We start from the raw sequence: 16211 nt of genomic DNA, 5'->3' as shown, positions 1-16211 counted from the left end.
GTAGTTTTAAGGATTTAAACTCGGACTATTGACTCGAGCAAGACGACGTAAACCTACCAAAAACACCGATGCCTTTAATTATATTGATTTAAGCCGTTTAATCTGAGAACTGCAAACTGTTAAAAGACAAATTTCTTTTAATAAAATTTAGTTAGTTCAGTCGTGCTTTAATTTACCAAAACAGGACTAAAAATGTTCCTATATTCTTCAAAACATTGCAGTAATCTCGTAAAATAACACGATTATAACATCATTCAAGTTGTCTTTTGTGCAGTTTTACGATTTCTCAGCAGATTCACACCCACACTTTACACGAAGCGGGAAAATATTTACAAATGCAGCGACAAAATGCTTAATCTCAAGTTCATTCGATATTTGTACAAGGATAAGGAAAGCCAACAGCACAAGAGTCGGCCGAAGAAACATCTTTCACAACACTCTGCTTCTCTGGGACAGCTTCAAATGATTCAAATCTTCCTTGAGATGAATAAGATCGGTTTCAACCCGGTATAAGGCATCAAAGCGTTCCTGTGTGGAAAACAATAGTTAAAGCAGCGCTTCTTAACCGGTGCGCTATGGAAGGTTGACAGGTGCGCTGCGGGCAAACGAAAACATACTTTAATATAAAAAAAGCATAATGGGTGGAGGTTGTAGTTAGACGTAGTATTAATATCAAAACATATCCAGAAGTAGGTGTAGCATTTTGAACGTTTCGAATAATTAAGATAATGGTTGGAGATTGTAGTTAGATGTAGTAAAAATATCAAAGCCTATACAGAGGTGTGTAGCATTTTGAACGTTTCGAATAACTCTTCATTTATTTTTTTCAACAACTAATGTCTGATGTTGAAAATGAATAAAGAGTTATTCGAAATGTTAAAAATGCTATACCAACTTTTGTATTGGCTTTAATATTCTTACGACCTCATAAAAAGAAACATTTTTTAAATTTGAATTTCGCCTTGGCTCATTGATCCACAGTGTACTTTCGAGATGTGAAACTGTGAGAGATAACAAATTGCAAGCATTTCAAGAGAGAAATACCGTTGTTTTTTATTTTAAAAATATTTGATTTAGGTATAATATAAAAAAAAAGTTGAACTTAGGTGTTCAAAACAAGCAAAAAGCTGCTGTAAATGATTTTGTTTAATCAATTTTCTCACCTCGTTAAAAATGTCCTCGGTTTGTCTTTCGTCACTCTGTAGGCCCGGATTATTCCACTCGTATTGTTTCGACGAGCTTTGATCCGTGTCGAGAGAGTCTTCAACCGAATCCATCGTATCGGATTTGGCACCGGTGTCTGCTGAAAAAGGAAAATTAACTAAATCCCGAGACTTAGGTGTCAACGCTTAAAAGTCAGAATATTGGTTATTTGTCGACCGTTATTAAAAATATGTTTAGCAACCATTATACTTGGTATATATGCTAAAAAATCTAAAATCCAATGTTAACGCATTTTGAGTTTTTGGCAACTAATTTTATTAAAACAGGTTAAATTAAATTTGAAACTGTAACTTATTTCTACAGATTAAAATATTTAAGATTTTTTTGTCTTGTTAGTTTATAGCAGGGGCTCCCAACCTTTTTTACACCGTGGCCCCTTCGAAAATTTTGAGAAATCAATGGCCTCCCTATTTTTTTCAACCTTTTGAAAAAATTAAGGAACGACATTTTAATTAAAATATTGGCTTATTTTTAATTAAAATATTGGCTTATACCAGGGGTCGGCAACCTACGGCGCGCGGGAAGATCGGGCCCTCCAATGTAATTCATCCGGCCCGCCGCCTTTTTGACAAACTAGACACGAATCCATTTTAAATACTTTTGACTATTTTAACTACGTAAGTGCGAAAAATTTTCACGCTTTGCGCGAATGATCTTTATTTTGTTTACGTATAAGTGTTAAGTATCTCACCGGTTTATTTACGTTTTGATGGTGTCTTTTAAACTAGATCTGCGTTTCTTTACCGTTGCGCCGCGAAAAGCTGCCAAGTACGTCGCGGACAAACGAAAAACGCATTAAAAAATATTGGGCAAATATTTTTTAAACTTTTTTTTTCGGCAATGTAATAAAAACTTGCAAGCAATTTAGAAAATGCAGGTACACCAAACAAAATCACGCTTACTTCGCTTGCCAGGTGCGCCCTGACTTACAAGCCATGCCACAAAAAGGTTAATAAAAACTGAACTCGACTAACTATTAAGGTCATCGCGTTCCTCAAAGTACTTTTGTTTACATTTTATTATTAGTATGGATGACAGCGTGTGAACTCGAATTTTAAACCAAACAAACGTTATTTTGCGCTTTGCGCCAACACTTTAATGCCTCCTTAAATGTAATTAAACACGATTTAACTTTTTTCTTTTTTTACAAGTTGTTTTCAACTAACGATATTTGTAACATGTTATTTCAGGCGTCCAGCAGTAGGCTATAAATTTTCCAACCCTAGTTATAATGTATAGTTTTAAATAAACCTTGTTTCATCGTTATAATGCTAAATGAGAAATGTTGAATATAACTCTACATAACAATGATATCCAAGGCATTTAAAATAAACGTGTTTTTCATGCTTTGCTGCAAAATTTAACAAAATTTTGACGCGGATCACAATAAAATGTTAAGCAGGTCGCAATTTCCCTGATCCAAAAAGATCAAGCAGCAATTATAAAAGCAATATATAGCATTCTTGTTGGTCTCTAATCCTCATGAATCATTTAAGACCTTAATGCTGCCCCCACTTCAATACTTGATTTATGCCCTCAGCTGTCTAACGTTAAGGGCGCTATTGATCGGAAGCGGTCAAGGCAATACGATTTGGTCGCCCAAACTAAATGCTGAAACGAGTGTCTAGCATTTACTGCCTGCCCCATATCATTACGTGATTTTTACACTGATTTCACGCACTATTTTTTGGTAAACGAAGATTTCAATATTATGCAAATATTTTGAGTTTATTGTTTTTGCAAAAATAGGGCAGCACAAGTCAAAACCCTAATTTATCCAAGTCAAGTCGTAACGTGACACTTCAAACTACTTTGTAGTTTGCAACGAATAACGAATAAATCAAGTTGAAATTTTAGTCAAGTAAAAAAATATTATAGGCCCTGCGTTAACTTAAAAATGCGCTTAATAAAGGTTTATTTTGTGGTTCGTGAAGTCTAAACTGTGCTCCAAATCGTTTACTTTAAATAATTTTTAAGTTTTTTTTGTAAGTCATAATTTCAAAACGTTGGCCTCATCCCCAAAGATAACATTTTTTAATGGCGTATAACAAGTTAAACTGGAATTTGATGTTTATAATATGACTTCATAGACCGCGGCGCATAAAATGTTTTGAAGTACTGCTCTAATCCTAGACATATGGACGCATGCTCTGTAGCTTTTGTCCGTAAAGATAACCGTTTTAACCAAACGTTTGATTCGTAACGTCAAAGAGAAAAAGTATATTTGTTTTAAAAGCACGTGAAATTATTTAATTGACCCAAACAATCATTTTGTCAACACGTAAACGATACACAATACACATTGCTCATCTTTGTCCATCCCAAAATCAAATCGATTTTTCGAATCATAATTACTAAAAATACCGTGAAAGGATTTAGCGTTCCAATAAACCTCTCGTTTGATTTCACGCAAAGCAATCAACAAGTGAATCCATAACGTGATTTAGTTTTAATCTAACCTCAACAAATTAATGCACCGCTCTTATGCAATTAGTGGCTTGTGTCATCTTATTTTAACAAAAAAAAATCTTAGTTGTTTTAAAAATTGGCAATTTTAGTTGATAAGTGAAAACTTATATTTTTCTAAGCCTGATACATTATTATTTTAACACTGATTTAAATTAAAATCAGCAGATTTTATTATTTTTAAAAAAAATTTGCGCCTATACTGCATAGCACTCTGTAGTTCATTTAATATTCATATCAGCCAATATTTGATCAAGATTACACCGGTATTGCGGCTATATTGTATTTTATCATGCCTTTTTAACATTTGTTTTCACGGTTACGAATCTAATCCATGTGATGTTGTATACGAGGAATTACACCAAAAAACATTACTTTAAAAACAATTTAAGCGCACGAGAAGACTTGATTAGATTTCGATAAGACGATTTCACCAACCATGAACCGAATGGTGCGAAAATGAAAGTGAAATCGCCTTTAGAACTTTTAAAAATTAATATTTTTGCAATCTTAAATCGAGTTGATTAACCACAATCTTTGGTACAAATTAATAATCTTTTGTACAATCTTCATATTATCCAGAATCACGTTTTTAAGTACAATTATTTCTTTCATTTCAAGCAATATTCTTTATACTTTCAAAGCATTTTTTATACCGGTTCTGTTCTTTAGGAAAAACAAAGATAAAAACTTTAAGATACTTGCCAAGAGTTGAAAAATATTGCAAAATCGCCTAAAAATTAAGGTTAGCGGATTTCTAACGGCTATGTAAATTCCGATGCCGCGTAAATTACATGGACGCTTTTCAAACGTTAAATCCCTCATCGTCCAGCAGCAGAAGGCGTTGACCTGAGAGTGGGGATTAATGTGGGAGCGTTAACAGATCCGCGATGAATTATTCACAACTTGCTGATATGGGATCGATGCTTGGTATGGACGACCTCAATCTAACAATTACCCGGGTCCCACTGGGTTGTAGAGCTGCTAATATGAACCATCGACATTCAAAGCTCAACCGAAGTGACCTTGTCTTGATACAGCTTGGTCACGTGACCACACGTCTTAGGTCACGTTATTTTTAGGTTTTTTTTTTTGCTTATTGTTTAAGATAATTATTACATATCTTTGTAAATGGCCGTATTTGTCTAATTCTGAATAGAGGAATCAGGTGGCATTGTATAACGACAAATTGTGTTGTATTCTTGACAAGCTTTTGCACAACCGATTGCATAAACGCGTAATTACAAAGTATTTATCAGTTGTTTTTGTGGTATCGGATTTTTTTTGTTCCTCGTACTTATTTTTTTCGTTGACATTTGGGACAAAACGAATTCGCAACTTGAAGTGACAATTTAAGGCTAAAGCATATTTTTGACTAGCAACCTCGAAAATAACCTTTGAACGTTTAAATTGGTTTACTTTGCTTGTTTGAGCCTAGTAATGACGTCATTTGCTATCGGGTGTCGTTGCTTTTTGTCAAAAAATATCGGTTATCGGAATAGAATGTCAAATATCGCACATCCTTAATCTAAATCACGAGGTTTAAAAAGCATTTCGGAGCACAATGGCAGGAGGTTGTAGTGAGACGTAGAATGAATATCAAAGCCCGTACAAAAGTTGGTGGCATTTTGAGCGTTTAGACATCTCTTCACTTATTTCAATTCAGAACGTTCAAAATGCAATTTACTTTTGTATGGGCTTTAATCTCCGTTTAACTGCAACCTCAAACCAATATGCTCTATTTAACTAACTCTTACAAAAGAAACCGACTTTGCTTTATCGCGGAACTTTAAAAATCACATTTCTCCTCACCTCGACTTTCTTTCGTCACTTCCTGTCTCGACCTTTCTACTTCCGGTTGCTCGTTGATTGACAGCTGACCACCGGAAGCGAGTTGCTTCTTCAGATACTTCATCGGGATCACAAGGTAGTCGTCCGCAGCGTCCTTCAGTGACGTCACAAAAGGAGACTCGATCTCACTTGTCACGTCATCGCTCGGTTTGTTGTCAGCTGCAAATTACTTTTGAGCTATTTTTCGGAAGTTTTGTTTTTACTTTAAACATATTATAGTAAGTGCGGAGTTGGTCAAACGACTGTTTCATTGTTTGGGACTTATGCGTTGTTTTATTCTAAAAATAAATTTATACTTCCTTTTATTGCTTAAAATGTTTTTTCTACCACCCCTATTGCTATATTATACTAAAATCCCGTGATGATTAGCAATTTAGGTTATATTTTTTATTTAAAAAAAATGTATTTTAAATGCAACAAAAACGTCTTAACCCTCCTTCGGACTATAGAGCAGTGGTGCTAGTGGTGCACGCTACACGCCCCGTATGACGTAACTTGTGACTTCATCTCTCATGCGATCATTTTTGACCTCTGTTATGGGGATTAATCTTATCCTATACTTCAGTTTTAAAAGGTTTAATAATACAATACTTGATTGCAAACTGTTGAGGAATTGCATTTTAATCGGAAACCTATCATGTTTACCAATTTTGGTGAGCTAGACATTCCTCATCGATTAATGTTCAATCGGAAGACAATCGATAAAGAATCGACTTTAAAGAGTGTATTACGTCACAACAAGCGACACATAGTCGATTGATGATCAACAATACCATAAAACAAACACCCCTGAACTTTGGTTTAGATTGCTGAATCTATTGATTAATACGGAAAATAGGCTGTAGGTCTTCAAGCAAATGCATATCTTGTCAATTTTATGCAAGGGTAAAAGAAAGCCGGAACGGTTTTCTGGTAAAATAACTTTACAGTTACGCCGTAAAAATATGTTTGTTTATTTTATTTTAGCCGCCCTGACATCTCCTTAAGTATATTTAAACCAAGATTTCAGTAACCTCAGGTTTCCAATGGGCTACTTGTTTAGGGGTTTTTGCTGTGACGTAACTTTGTGACGTCATCTCTAAAAAAATTCCACGCGTCTCGCTAAGAAAAGTATTCTACTTTTAACCCTAGTATTATGCTAACCAAATATCTTGTCAGGGTTTTGCTGTTTAACGCCTTTTCGCACTTTGTTCAATTGGATTAAACTTTATAGTCGAGAACAGATCGTGGTTAGAATACTTGTTTTATTTGTGATGTTGGAAAATTGTTTAAAAAAAAACACTGCCCATACTAGCGAAAAACACATGGCTAAAATAGCCTGAAAACATAATTTCGATTTTTTTCAGATAACATGAACACGTTTTTTATAGTTTTATTTTCAGACAGATAACAGAGACAAATTTTGGCGCTCTTTCACTATTGTACGTGAAAATTAATAAAAAAAATTTTTCTTCAAATGCCGCATACCACAACACATATTGTTTGGGTTGGGGTTAGCGTTTGGTTGAGGGTGGGTCAAGTTATTATTAATAATAAACATAATATTACTTGACCCACCCTCACCCAAACTTTTTTAGATCATTTGTTCTATTTGTGCCGTGATCTTTGAAAATATAGTTAATCTGGATAAAATCCTGGATGCTCTACTCCCCGTACTGACTTCAACCACGCCACGCCAGCTTTTGCCAATGAGTCATCACAAAGTTTTACCTAATGAGTCATCACAAAGTTTTACCTATTGCACTCTGCTTGTCTTGTTTAACTTGGACCTTGTCACTTTTAATTTCCACGCTGCTCGATTGATCCGGACCACTGGCGTCGTTGCCAACTGCATGTCCTGAGCGGCAAGGGTATTTATTTTACCCCCATCTGGTTAATTTTGTCTACAATTTACCTTTTGCAAACCTTTATTAACATAATTTTTTAAAAACCTAGCCTTAAGTTCATATCCATGGATATAACTTGATGATGAATTGCAAAGCTTAGTTCGGGCTGATCGACATCATGAAATCACATTGACGGTGCTGTCGATTCAACTCATGATGATGTGAGCTTGTATTGAAACGTCTTTTCAAGATGATATCGATTTACTCGATCTTTTTGGGCTTTGCAATTCATTATTTATCAAAGCTACATTACAGATCCGTGCATAGTGCACCCATCTATATAATGCCAAAATACCGGTAATTGTTTGAAAAAGATGCCATTTTTTGTAAAATTAAATTGCTGCAAAATGAGTCCTAAGGAACTATTAAAGCGATAAATAATAAGTCGCAAAAAGCTGTTTCAAGTTTAAACTTAATAAAACTTACGAAAGCAATTTATAATATAAAGATAAATTAAAAGACATACGCCAGACATATATTACAATAAGTTGCAATCCAAAAAACTTCAAATTCAAAACACTTATGCCCTTTAAGGGGAAAAAAAAACAAACTTACAATGCAGTTAGTATATTGTAAAAGTCTTATTCTAGGGTGTAATTTAAACTATACCTTCTTCTCTCTTCATTGCCAGCAAGTCGCTCTCCTCATCCGAATTAATGTCGTCACCGTCCACATCCGGGAGTTTGCTGTCACGTGACACGGTAAGGACATGGAGCTGCGACTGAAGGTCAGCCAAGGTCGCCTGTGTGCTGGGAGCCGAGGTGCTGGCAGTTTGAGCTAAAAATGCGGTAACTTTATAAAACGTATTACAAACTTGAAAGATTATGAAAATTTCATCCCCAAAGTTTGTTTAAAATATCCAAGTTAATGGCTATTCAAATATCTCCGCACCGTCGCTCTGCCAACTGAAATACACAGACTCTCAGGTAAGTCAAGAAACAACCATAGCACTGTTGCGTGATGCATCCTACTTGTAAAACTAGCCTACATGTGGTGAGGTTCGAACTAACGACCTCGGCCATACCAGGACCATCGCTCTGCCGACTGAGTTACAGAGACCAATGCTTGCTACATTCTGTCAGTATAAGCAACCACATTTAAGGGAATCTACAGTACTATTTTAAGTCAATGAAAGACACACATATTTGTGTTAACAACCATTATCTAGCCCCCTTGAATCTGCTTTTAGACCAAGGATTGCGGCTTACGTATCGTTAGTACATCGGAAGCTATCGCAGATTTACCTATTCTGTCGATCAATGATGCAAGCAGGGCAAGCTAAAAAACAACAACTAGCCTGCAGTGAGGTTCGAACTCACGACCTCCTAAAACTACGAACTGCTGAGGCATCTTAGTGTACAAGTTGTGATTGTTGATAAGTTTAATCTCACCTCCCTGCAAAGTCTCCTGCATTCCTCCCAGCATAAGCTTACAAGAGTCAGAGAGGTCACCCTCATCCCCGGATGCCATCACAGTTATCATGTCAAGGATGCATTCCAACGCCTGCGAATAGAAGGTTTGATAACTGAGGGAATGTTGTGGTTGTAGTACTTCCTCTGAATGCTTTTATATTTAAAAATGTAGATATTTCTGCAAAATTAGTAATGTTTGTAAACTGAGAAAACCCTAGATGCCATCACAGTTATCATATCAAGGATGTATTCCAACGCCTGCGAATAGAAGGTTTGGTAATACTGAGGAAATCGTCAGATACTAGCGCTTCTTCAAAATGCATCCATATCTTAAAAATCAAACAAATGAATTTTGTACAAAATTAGTAATGTTTGTAGACTGAGAAAACCCTAGTTACCATCACAGTTATCATGCATTCCAACGCCTGCGAAGAAATGGTTTGATAACTGAGTGAATGGTTTGATAATCTCCCTTTAAGACACAAAAGTTGTCCGATACTTAATATTTAATTCCGATACCCAATATTTTGACCAAACAGTATCGCGATTCGATATTAAGTGACGTCATTACTAGAGTTAAATAGGCAAAATTATTTAAATTAAGTTCAATGATAACTACTTTCGGGGTATTAGGATTTAGTTGGAAATGATAAACGAAGCTAAAATTAATAGGAATTTAACAAGTATTAAAGTGAGGTTCATGAAGATTTCGTCCAGTTTGAAATTTCCTAAAAAAACTATTTTGGAATTTGCATCCGACAACATCCATAAACACATGTAACGATTATTGTGAGAAAAAGTAAGTTTTTAAATCTTTGTAGAAACTATTTTGACACGGCATGCACAGGTCTTTTTTTAATGGTTAGTTAGTGGCGTCCAAGCTTAATCATATTCGAACTTTCGTGGTGAATTATTTATGGAAAAAACATCTACTGCTGTGGAGCATAATAGTCAGAGGTTTAAGTTAGGCGTAGTAAGAATATCAAAGGAATTACAGAAGTAGGTACGTTTCTAACGTTCATGTATAGGTTGAAAATGAATAAAGAGATATTTGAAACGTCCACAAAAAGTTACCTTCCTCTGTATGGGCTTTGATATGCATGCAACTTCTATAGTGTTAAACATAGTATTGCACGAATGTCTGCTCTGCAGGCTGATATTTCACTTGTGTGACATTTATACATTATTCAATTACGGTTAAGGAAAATAAGGCCACATCACAGAAGCCATGCCACGATTGAATAATGCATAAATGTCGTACAAGCCCGCAAGTATATAAAGATCAATAAGCATTCGTACATACATTTCTCGCCGTTGGTGTTTGCGAAAAGTTAATTCGCGTTGAGGCGTCTACAATTTAGCTTTAACAATTTAAACGAACTTTAACAAAACAATGTATGCGTTAAAAATAGTTTACGTTGAGTAGTATGGAATTTAGCTTTTGTATTTTTTAACGAACTACAACAAACAAACAATGTAAGCCGTGTCCCCTGTGGCATTTGCAACTTTTTTATTCTTTAAATAATCGTCTGATGTGTTTATGAATTTCTGCTTACAGTGGTAATAAATATTTTCAGTCAGACCCAGTAAATTTTCATACGTTATTTTACTGACGGTGTGCGCACCTATAGGTTTAGAAATGTTTACAGACAGAACATACGATCATGTTAATTTTGTTTTTTGGACTATTTTTTATAGTTAATATTTGGGCTCCGTGCTTTTTTTAAAGTATGCGTTTTTTTAAAAAAATGTCCTATACTTTAATTTTTACTGCAGATAATTCTATTTTTACAAACTTACCAAAATAAATTCTCGTAGGTCACCAAAGCCAACCCGTAAAACCTGTGTGTGATATTTATTCAATACTTTTAAATTAATCTACGGTCATTAGACCGACACATCAACGTTGGAATAAAACATAGCTCGGTATAAGACCTAAATAGGACCAACACCTAATAACCCTTAAAGCCTGTTTTAACATTTACAAACCAAGGTCTTTTTTTAGTGGGTGGTTGTGGCGATTTATTCGACGGAAGAAGAATCTGAGTTAAAACAATAACTTTAATCCCAAAGTCACGTCATAATCGACGCGCGATGTTTTGAAATCCCTTCACTTTAGGTTAATGACGGCTTTAGACTACTTGAATTACCCCCCGATCATGATTTGCGTTTGTGTGGTGTTCCATTACTTTGCATAAATATGATTTCTTCAACCGAATGCATGTTAATTGTGAATCCACATAGACTTACAATAAGCTTCCATTTTTATTTTGTTTTATTTTATTTTAATTTGTCTTTATATCGTCTTCTGTTATTTTTATTTGCACACCTTTATAAATTAAACAGCTGATTGCTATTATTAGGAGGCGCATTTCGATACTTCTTCCAGAAAACCTGTGTGTGCCACAATACTGCTCACTACTTACAGCGAACGTACATTAAGAGCGTTATATCATTTTCGCAAACATCCCAACGTAATTAAAGCATTGATTGCGGTAATTACCATCGTCTTCACCAAACACCCTGTTCGTGCGGCAACCAGCTGCCCCCCCACGCTTATTGACGCATCAACGCGGTATTATGACGACACAGTGAGCTGGGGGTGCAGCGATTTGTCACGTGGTAATGGCCTTCTGTTGGCCGGAGCATGAATCGATGCGAAACCTAATTATGAAAGTCTTGCGCTCGACTGTGGAGCCTGTTTGGCTGCTTAATGTGTTGTGTGGTGCGTTAGGACTGCTGTATAGCCTTGTATATATTCAAAACAACTGTAATGATTGGGACGATTTTATTTTTTTGACCCAGAAATGTGAATTTTGGCCTCTAAAATTAAAATGTTGGCAAAATTTCGACCTATCAGGAACACATTGACTTGTACAACCAATTGTTATACAAAGTACTACATTAATGCCTTGGCGTTGTCATTAATTTGTTTTTAATGTTTTGTTCAACACAAATGAGCTACGTTTAAGCTGAATCTAATGCGATAAACGAGATCTGTTGGTTTAATTCTGTCGGCATGCTCCAACGAAGATATAATAAAATGTAAATAATGTTTGGTGTAAGTCAAAACTATATATTTTCAGGATAGTTTAAACTGAAAGACAATTTAAAAAAGCTCTCTGCATTTTTTTATTTATTGTGTAAACGAATTTGACTTAAAATAACTTTGACAAAAATTTTGCGCAACTTGGTGTCAATGAGAATACAGAAAGATAATAAATCCTTCGACACAACACACATTTTTTTAAATGTTCTAGTTTTGTAGTTTAACAAATGATAATTCGTCAGGGCTTGATATGTCCGCGATCCACTATTTATCATTTAGTTTATCCGCAAATCAACAATTTACCCACAAATGTGTTATTTAACCTGAAATTCCACAATTTATCACAAATTTATCCGCAAATTCCGCAACTCACCGGATCGTCGCTTTCCGCCGCTCCACTTCCAATCGTTGGGGAGTCCCCAGCCCCAGTAGGGGAAGCCCCTTCTTCACCCTTATCTTGGGTGACGTTTTGTGGAAGATCGAGTTCGGGGTCGGGGGTCGGTTTCCCAAGGCAACCTGGGCGGAAATGACGTAGGTCAGTTTAACAACGTCACCGGAAGTGGTGTTACTCGATACTCGGGGCAGAAAGTATCGGTCACACGATATCGATATTTTTTATGAAGTGACAAGTTAATGAAATGAAGTAAAATTTATCGATAAGTCGAATGTTAACTTTAAAATAAATGTCAAAGCCAAAAAGGGCGAGTAAATCGACATCTTGGCGATAAAGACGTTTCGATTCGCACTTTTCTTCAGTTAATGTGACCTAGAAATAAATCAAAGCATCACTTATAAAAGGCGGAACGCAACCAATAAAAGGGACAGGTCACAAAAGCCATGTGTAGAAATTCCTGCTGAGGTTTTGAACCTTACGGCGGTCTACGTGTAGTTAAAGGCGCACATGTTATTCAAGCCTGGTTTCAATAACTTTAACATTATTTGGTTTAAATGTGTAGTTTACTCATCTAAAATATATTTATATTGCAGTAGGTAGGGTATCTATATTGTACTGTGGAACAGTGTTTCTTAACCTTTCTTACTTGATAGTACACCTAGAGATTTCTGACTTTCTGAAGTCGGAGCATTAAACCTTTTTTGGTTTTGAAATTCAATATCAAGGTACAGATCCGTGCATAGTGTACCCTAGTAAATTAATAATTTACTATTAAACTAAACTTTTTAACGGTAATGTCAACTTTGGTTTGGAAACTCGGAAAAAAGGCGTTTTAATTTTGTTTGTTTTGTTGGTTTAATCTGAGTAATGACGTCATTTGAAATCGAAACGCGCTACTTTTGTTCGAAATATCAGTATCTGTACAAAATGTTGCTTATCATCAGACATAAAAAAATTAGGCGTGAAGTATAGGACACTTAATATAAACAACTGCTCCATACAAATTCAGCTTTATTGCGTAACGGCCAGATTTCTTGGCCGAATAGTGGCCAGGCCGGCTCTTTTATCGTGGCCGTTCTCCGCTTAAAATAATAAGGTTCCTGATGAGAATCGATTGGCGCGGCGCAGGTGCTTATTGCGTAACAATGAGGCTCCCGTCTATATCGGGCTTCCTATCGACCCTTTGTGACGTTGACAAAGGGATTTGTTTTGGGTTTTGAATGTAAACCCGGAATAATAAATGTGGCCAAATTACCGTGTTTTCGTATTTTTTTGACTGATAACATTTGTTATTTTCAAGATACGGTGTTAAAGTAGCTTTTTTATTTTGCGTTTTACTGTGCAAGTTTCTTCAAAATATTAGGCATTTTAGTCTTTGCTATACATTTTTCTGTTTATTTGCCTTTTATTATCTGAAGTCCTGCTGACCAAAGATAACGAAAACATATAAAAATAAAACTGTTGTCAAAAGCCTTTTGAAAGGAGCAGATTTAAAAACTTGTTTGTTTTACTTTGGATAAGTTCGTTATGTCCCCCAGAAAGCTACTGACATTTAATAACAGCAAATACATCAATTATACACCGGGAGACTTTAAACAGCTTGATGAAAGCTTAAAAATTGTTTAGTTTATTCAAATTCGTTATGGCACAATAATTTCAATTTTTTTGATGAAATACCGGGTAACTGCGCGAAATTTTACGAAAAGAATGTCGGTCTATGAAGGTTTAAAGCATCTAAGGCAGGGATTCTTAAACTTTTTTATGCCGGACCCCCCAAAAATGTTTGGTAAGCGTGGACCAGGGTGGGCATGAAACTTTGAAAGTTGACGTCATAAACTGACGTCATCAAACCAGTAGAACTAAGAAAAACGTTTTTTTAGAACTAACAAACGTGAAACTGAAATGGATTCTAAATACATTCAAAAAGAAGACGCCCATGTTTTTTTATTAAACTATTTTTTCTCCAGTTTTTAAATATATACCAAGATTTCATATAGGCCTTCATGGATACCCTAAAACTAGTCTACGGCCCCAGTTTATAAACCCTTGACTAAGGGGTCGTCCGACCACGCATAATATTCCACATTAGCTTCTAAGTATCTTGAAACAGTGTTGTGACATTCTGTGGCCAGCTACATATTTCCAGGCCTCATTATTTACGCCTTGGTTCCCCTGGGCAGCTGAACATGTTTGAGATATACGACAGGCGATTAATAATTCATGATATGACCGGGCAGGTGACACCCAACCATGGTCCTAACGCGATTAAGCTTTGTGCGTTGATGTCATGTAAAAAGCGCTTGGAATTCCACAGCACGTACTTTTTTTACTTGTAGTGCTACACCAAAAATTTTGCTACTACTTTGAATTCTAACACATAAAGCAATTATTGTGAGGGGGACATGACAAGGTACATTCTTTTTTGGCGAGCCTTGATTTTACCACTGAGTCCAAATAATAACAAATACCTCAAATTGGGAACAATGTAAACTAGGTTTACAAATGTTTAAAATACAGTTTCTATATGTTCTCAAAATTACACAACATTATTTTCCAAAAACGTTTTTTTTGCAAGCTTTTGCTTCAAAAACAAAACTTATTTTATTGTACCTATACGGGTATACGTGGTACGAATCTCGAAGCCCGTATATAGAAAAATACAACATTTTGAACCTTTCGAATTAATCTTTATTTATATGTTGAAAATAAATGAAGAGATGTTCGCAGCGTTTAAAATATTACATAATTCTCTATGTGTTTGATATTCCTAGGCCTACTATTTAACAAAAACCTTCCACTGTTAAGCTTTTTGTTAGTTTTTATTTAAAAAACAAACGTATAACTTCTTATGTACTTACTGTTGTTTATAAAAGAAACTGTGAGAAAAGACAAGAGCAGAATGACTCCGGATCCATTCTTTGAAAACATTTTTTTAAATAAATAAAATTTAAACGACGATTGTCTAAAAACGAAAAATTATTTTGGCTCAACATATTATATGCTTTGTTTTTAAGAATTTTGTAAGTTATAAAGCACGTCACCGCTAACGGTTATCTCTTCTATTGCAAATCGTAAAGATCTGAATATGTTTAGTAAATGTAGTTTTTATAAAATACCTAAATACCAGGTATTTATATTGATTTTATACTCAGTTCTTGGTCGACACTTATCACACCAATTTGCAACTTTCTTCTCTGTGGAATAAAGGTTTCAAAGCAGTTTTTAAACATTATACGAGGGTTGAGGGATTAAAACCTTACTTGTAAATCAGCACAAACAGTCACATCGCATTTCACACAAAGAACTATAAACAACTAGCCTACAAACCAAGTGCCTGTATAAGCTTAAGTCCAATACAACATTGTTTTACGAACCGCGCCTTTTATAGCTTTGTTTCATAAAATTGTTGCGCAATCCCTTCATTAAAAGAATTTATAAAAATAAATCTGTGAAATCACAAACTAATTGACAACGACCACTCCAAACACTTCCGGTTAAATTATACAGCCTAATATTAACCGGTTTAATCTAATTTGACAGAGCGTTGAATTTGGGAGCACCGTTCGTTGTCCCTCTGCACTCTGCCCCCCTGTACTTCCCCCTATCTCTCGTTTATCATATATCGCCTTTTTCTTGCGTTTGATCGATCGATGCGCGCTCTGTGACGCAACAGAAGCTGGTTTGTGACGTTTCGCTCGGTGGAAATGTGAAATATTAATGCCAGCGTTATGCCTTTGTTCGATTTTTTCCGAACTGGTGTTGTGTGTTGAACACAGAAACCCACTTGAAATGGCTTAACAATATAAAGTGACGTTGTCGGCATATTTCTATTGAATAATTGAATGCTGGAAATTCCAGGAAACGGAAAAAAAAACGCAAAATCATCCGTCCTCCACCTCTTTTTAAACTGGGCACGAGGCCATTTTTGT

General features: G+C 35.5%; 1 protein-coding gene across 1 annotated transcript; it reads right to left on the bottom strand.

The window, feature by feature from the left end:
* Positions 1–429: 429 nt before the first annotated feature.
* LOC146170442 (uncharacterized) lies at positions 430–15232 on the bottom strand. The gene is made up of 8 exons (XM_083388703.1): positions 15141–15232; positions 12262–12404; positions 8819–8930; positions 8037–8204; positions 7277–7378; positions 5503–5700; positions 1164–1303; positions 430–528 (listed from the first exon to the last, which is right to left on the bottom strand). The coding sequence occupies exons 1-8, from the start codon at positions 15208–15210 to the stop codon at positions 430–432; spliced, it is 1032 nt and encodes a 343-aa protein (XP_083244829.1). The 5' UTR covers positions 15211–15232.
* Positions 15233–16211: the final 979 nt, after the last annotated feature.

Source organism: Ascidiella aspersa, chromosome 1, assembly GCF_963924565.1.
Source record: "Ascidiella aspersa chromosome 1, kaAscAspe10.2, whole genome shotgun sequence".
NCBI classification, from domain to species: Eukaryota; Metazoa; Chordata; class Ascidiacea; order Phlebobranchia; family Ascidiidae; genus Ascidiella; species Ascidiella aspersa.
This window is presented reverse-complemented; position numbering and strand designations above follow the sequence as displayed.

What these genes read in the sequence shown, in the direction of transcription:
- LOC146170442 (XM_083388703.1), bottom strand. Translation starts at nt 15,210, where the DNA reads ATGTTTTCAAAGAATGGATCCGGAGTCATTCTGCTCTTGTCTTTTCTC. An exon ending in AGTGACGAAAGAAAGTCGAG is followed by an intron (nt 1,304 to 5,502) that starts GTGAGGAGAAAT and finishes TTCCTTTTTCAG; the next exon opens with CAGACACCGGTGCCAAATCC. An exon ending in CCGAGGACATTTTTAACGAG is followed by an intron (nt 529 to 1,163) that starts GTGAGAAAATTG and finishes TTTTCCACACAG; the next exon opens with GAACGCTTTGATGCCTTATA.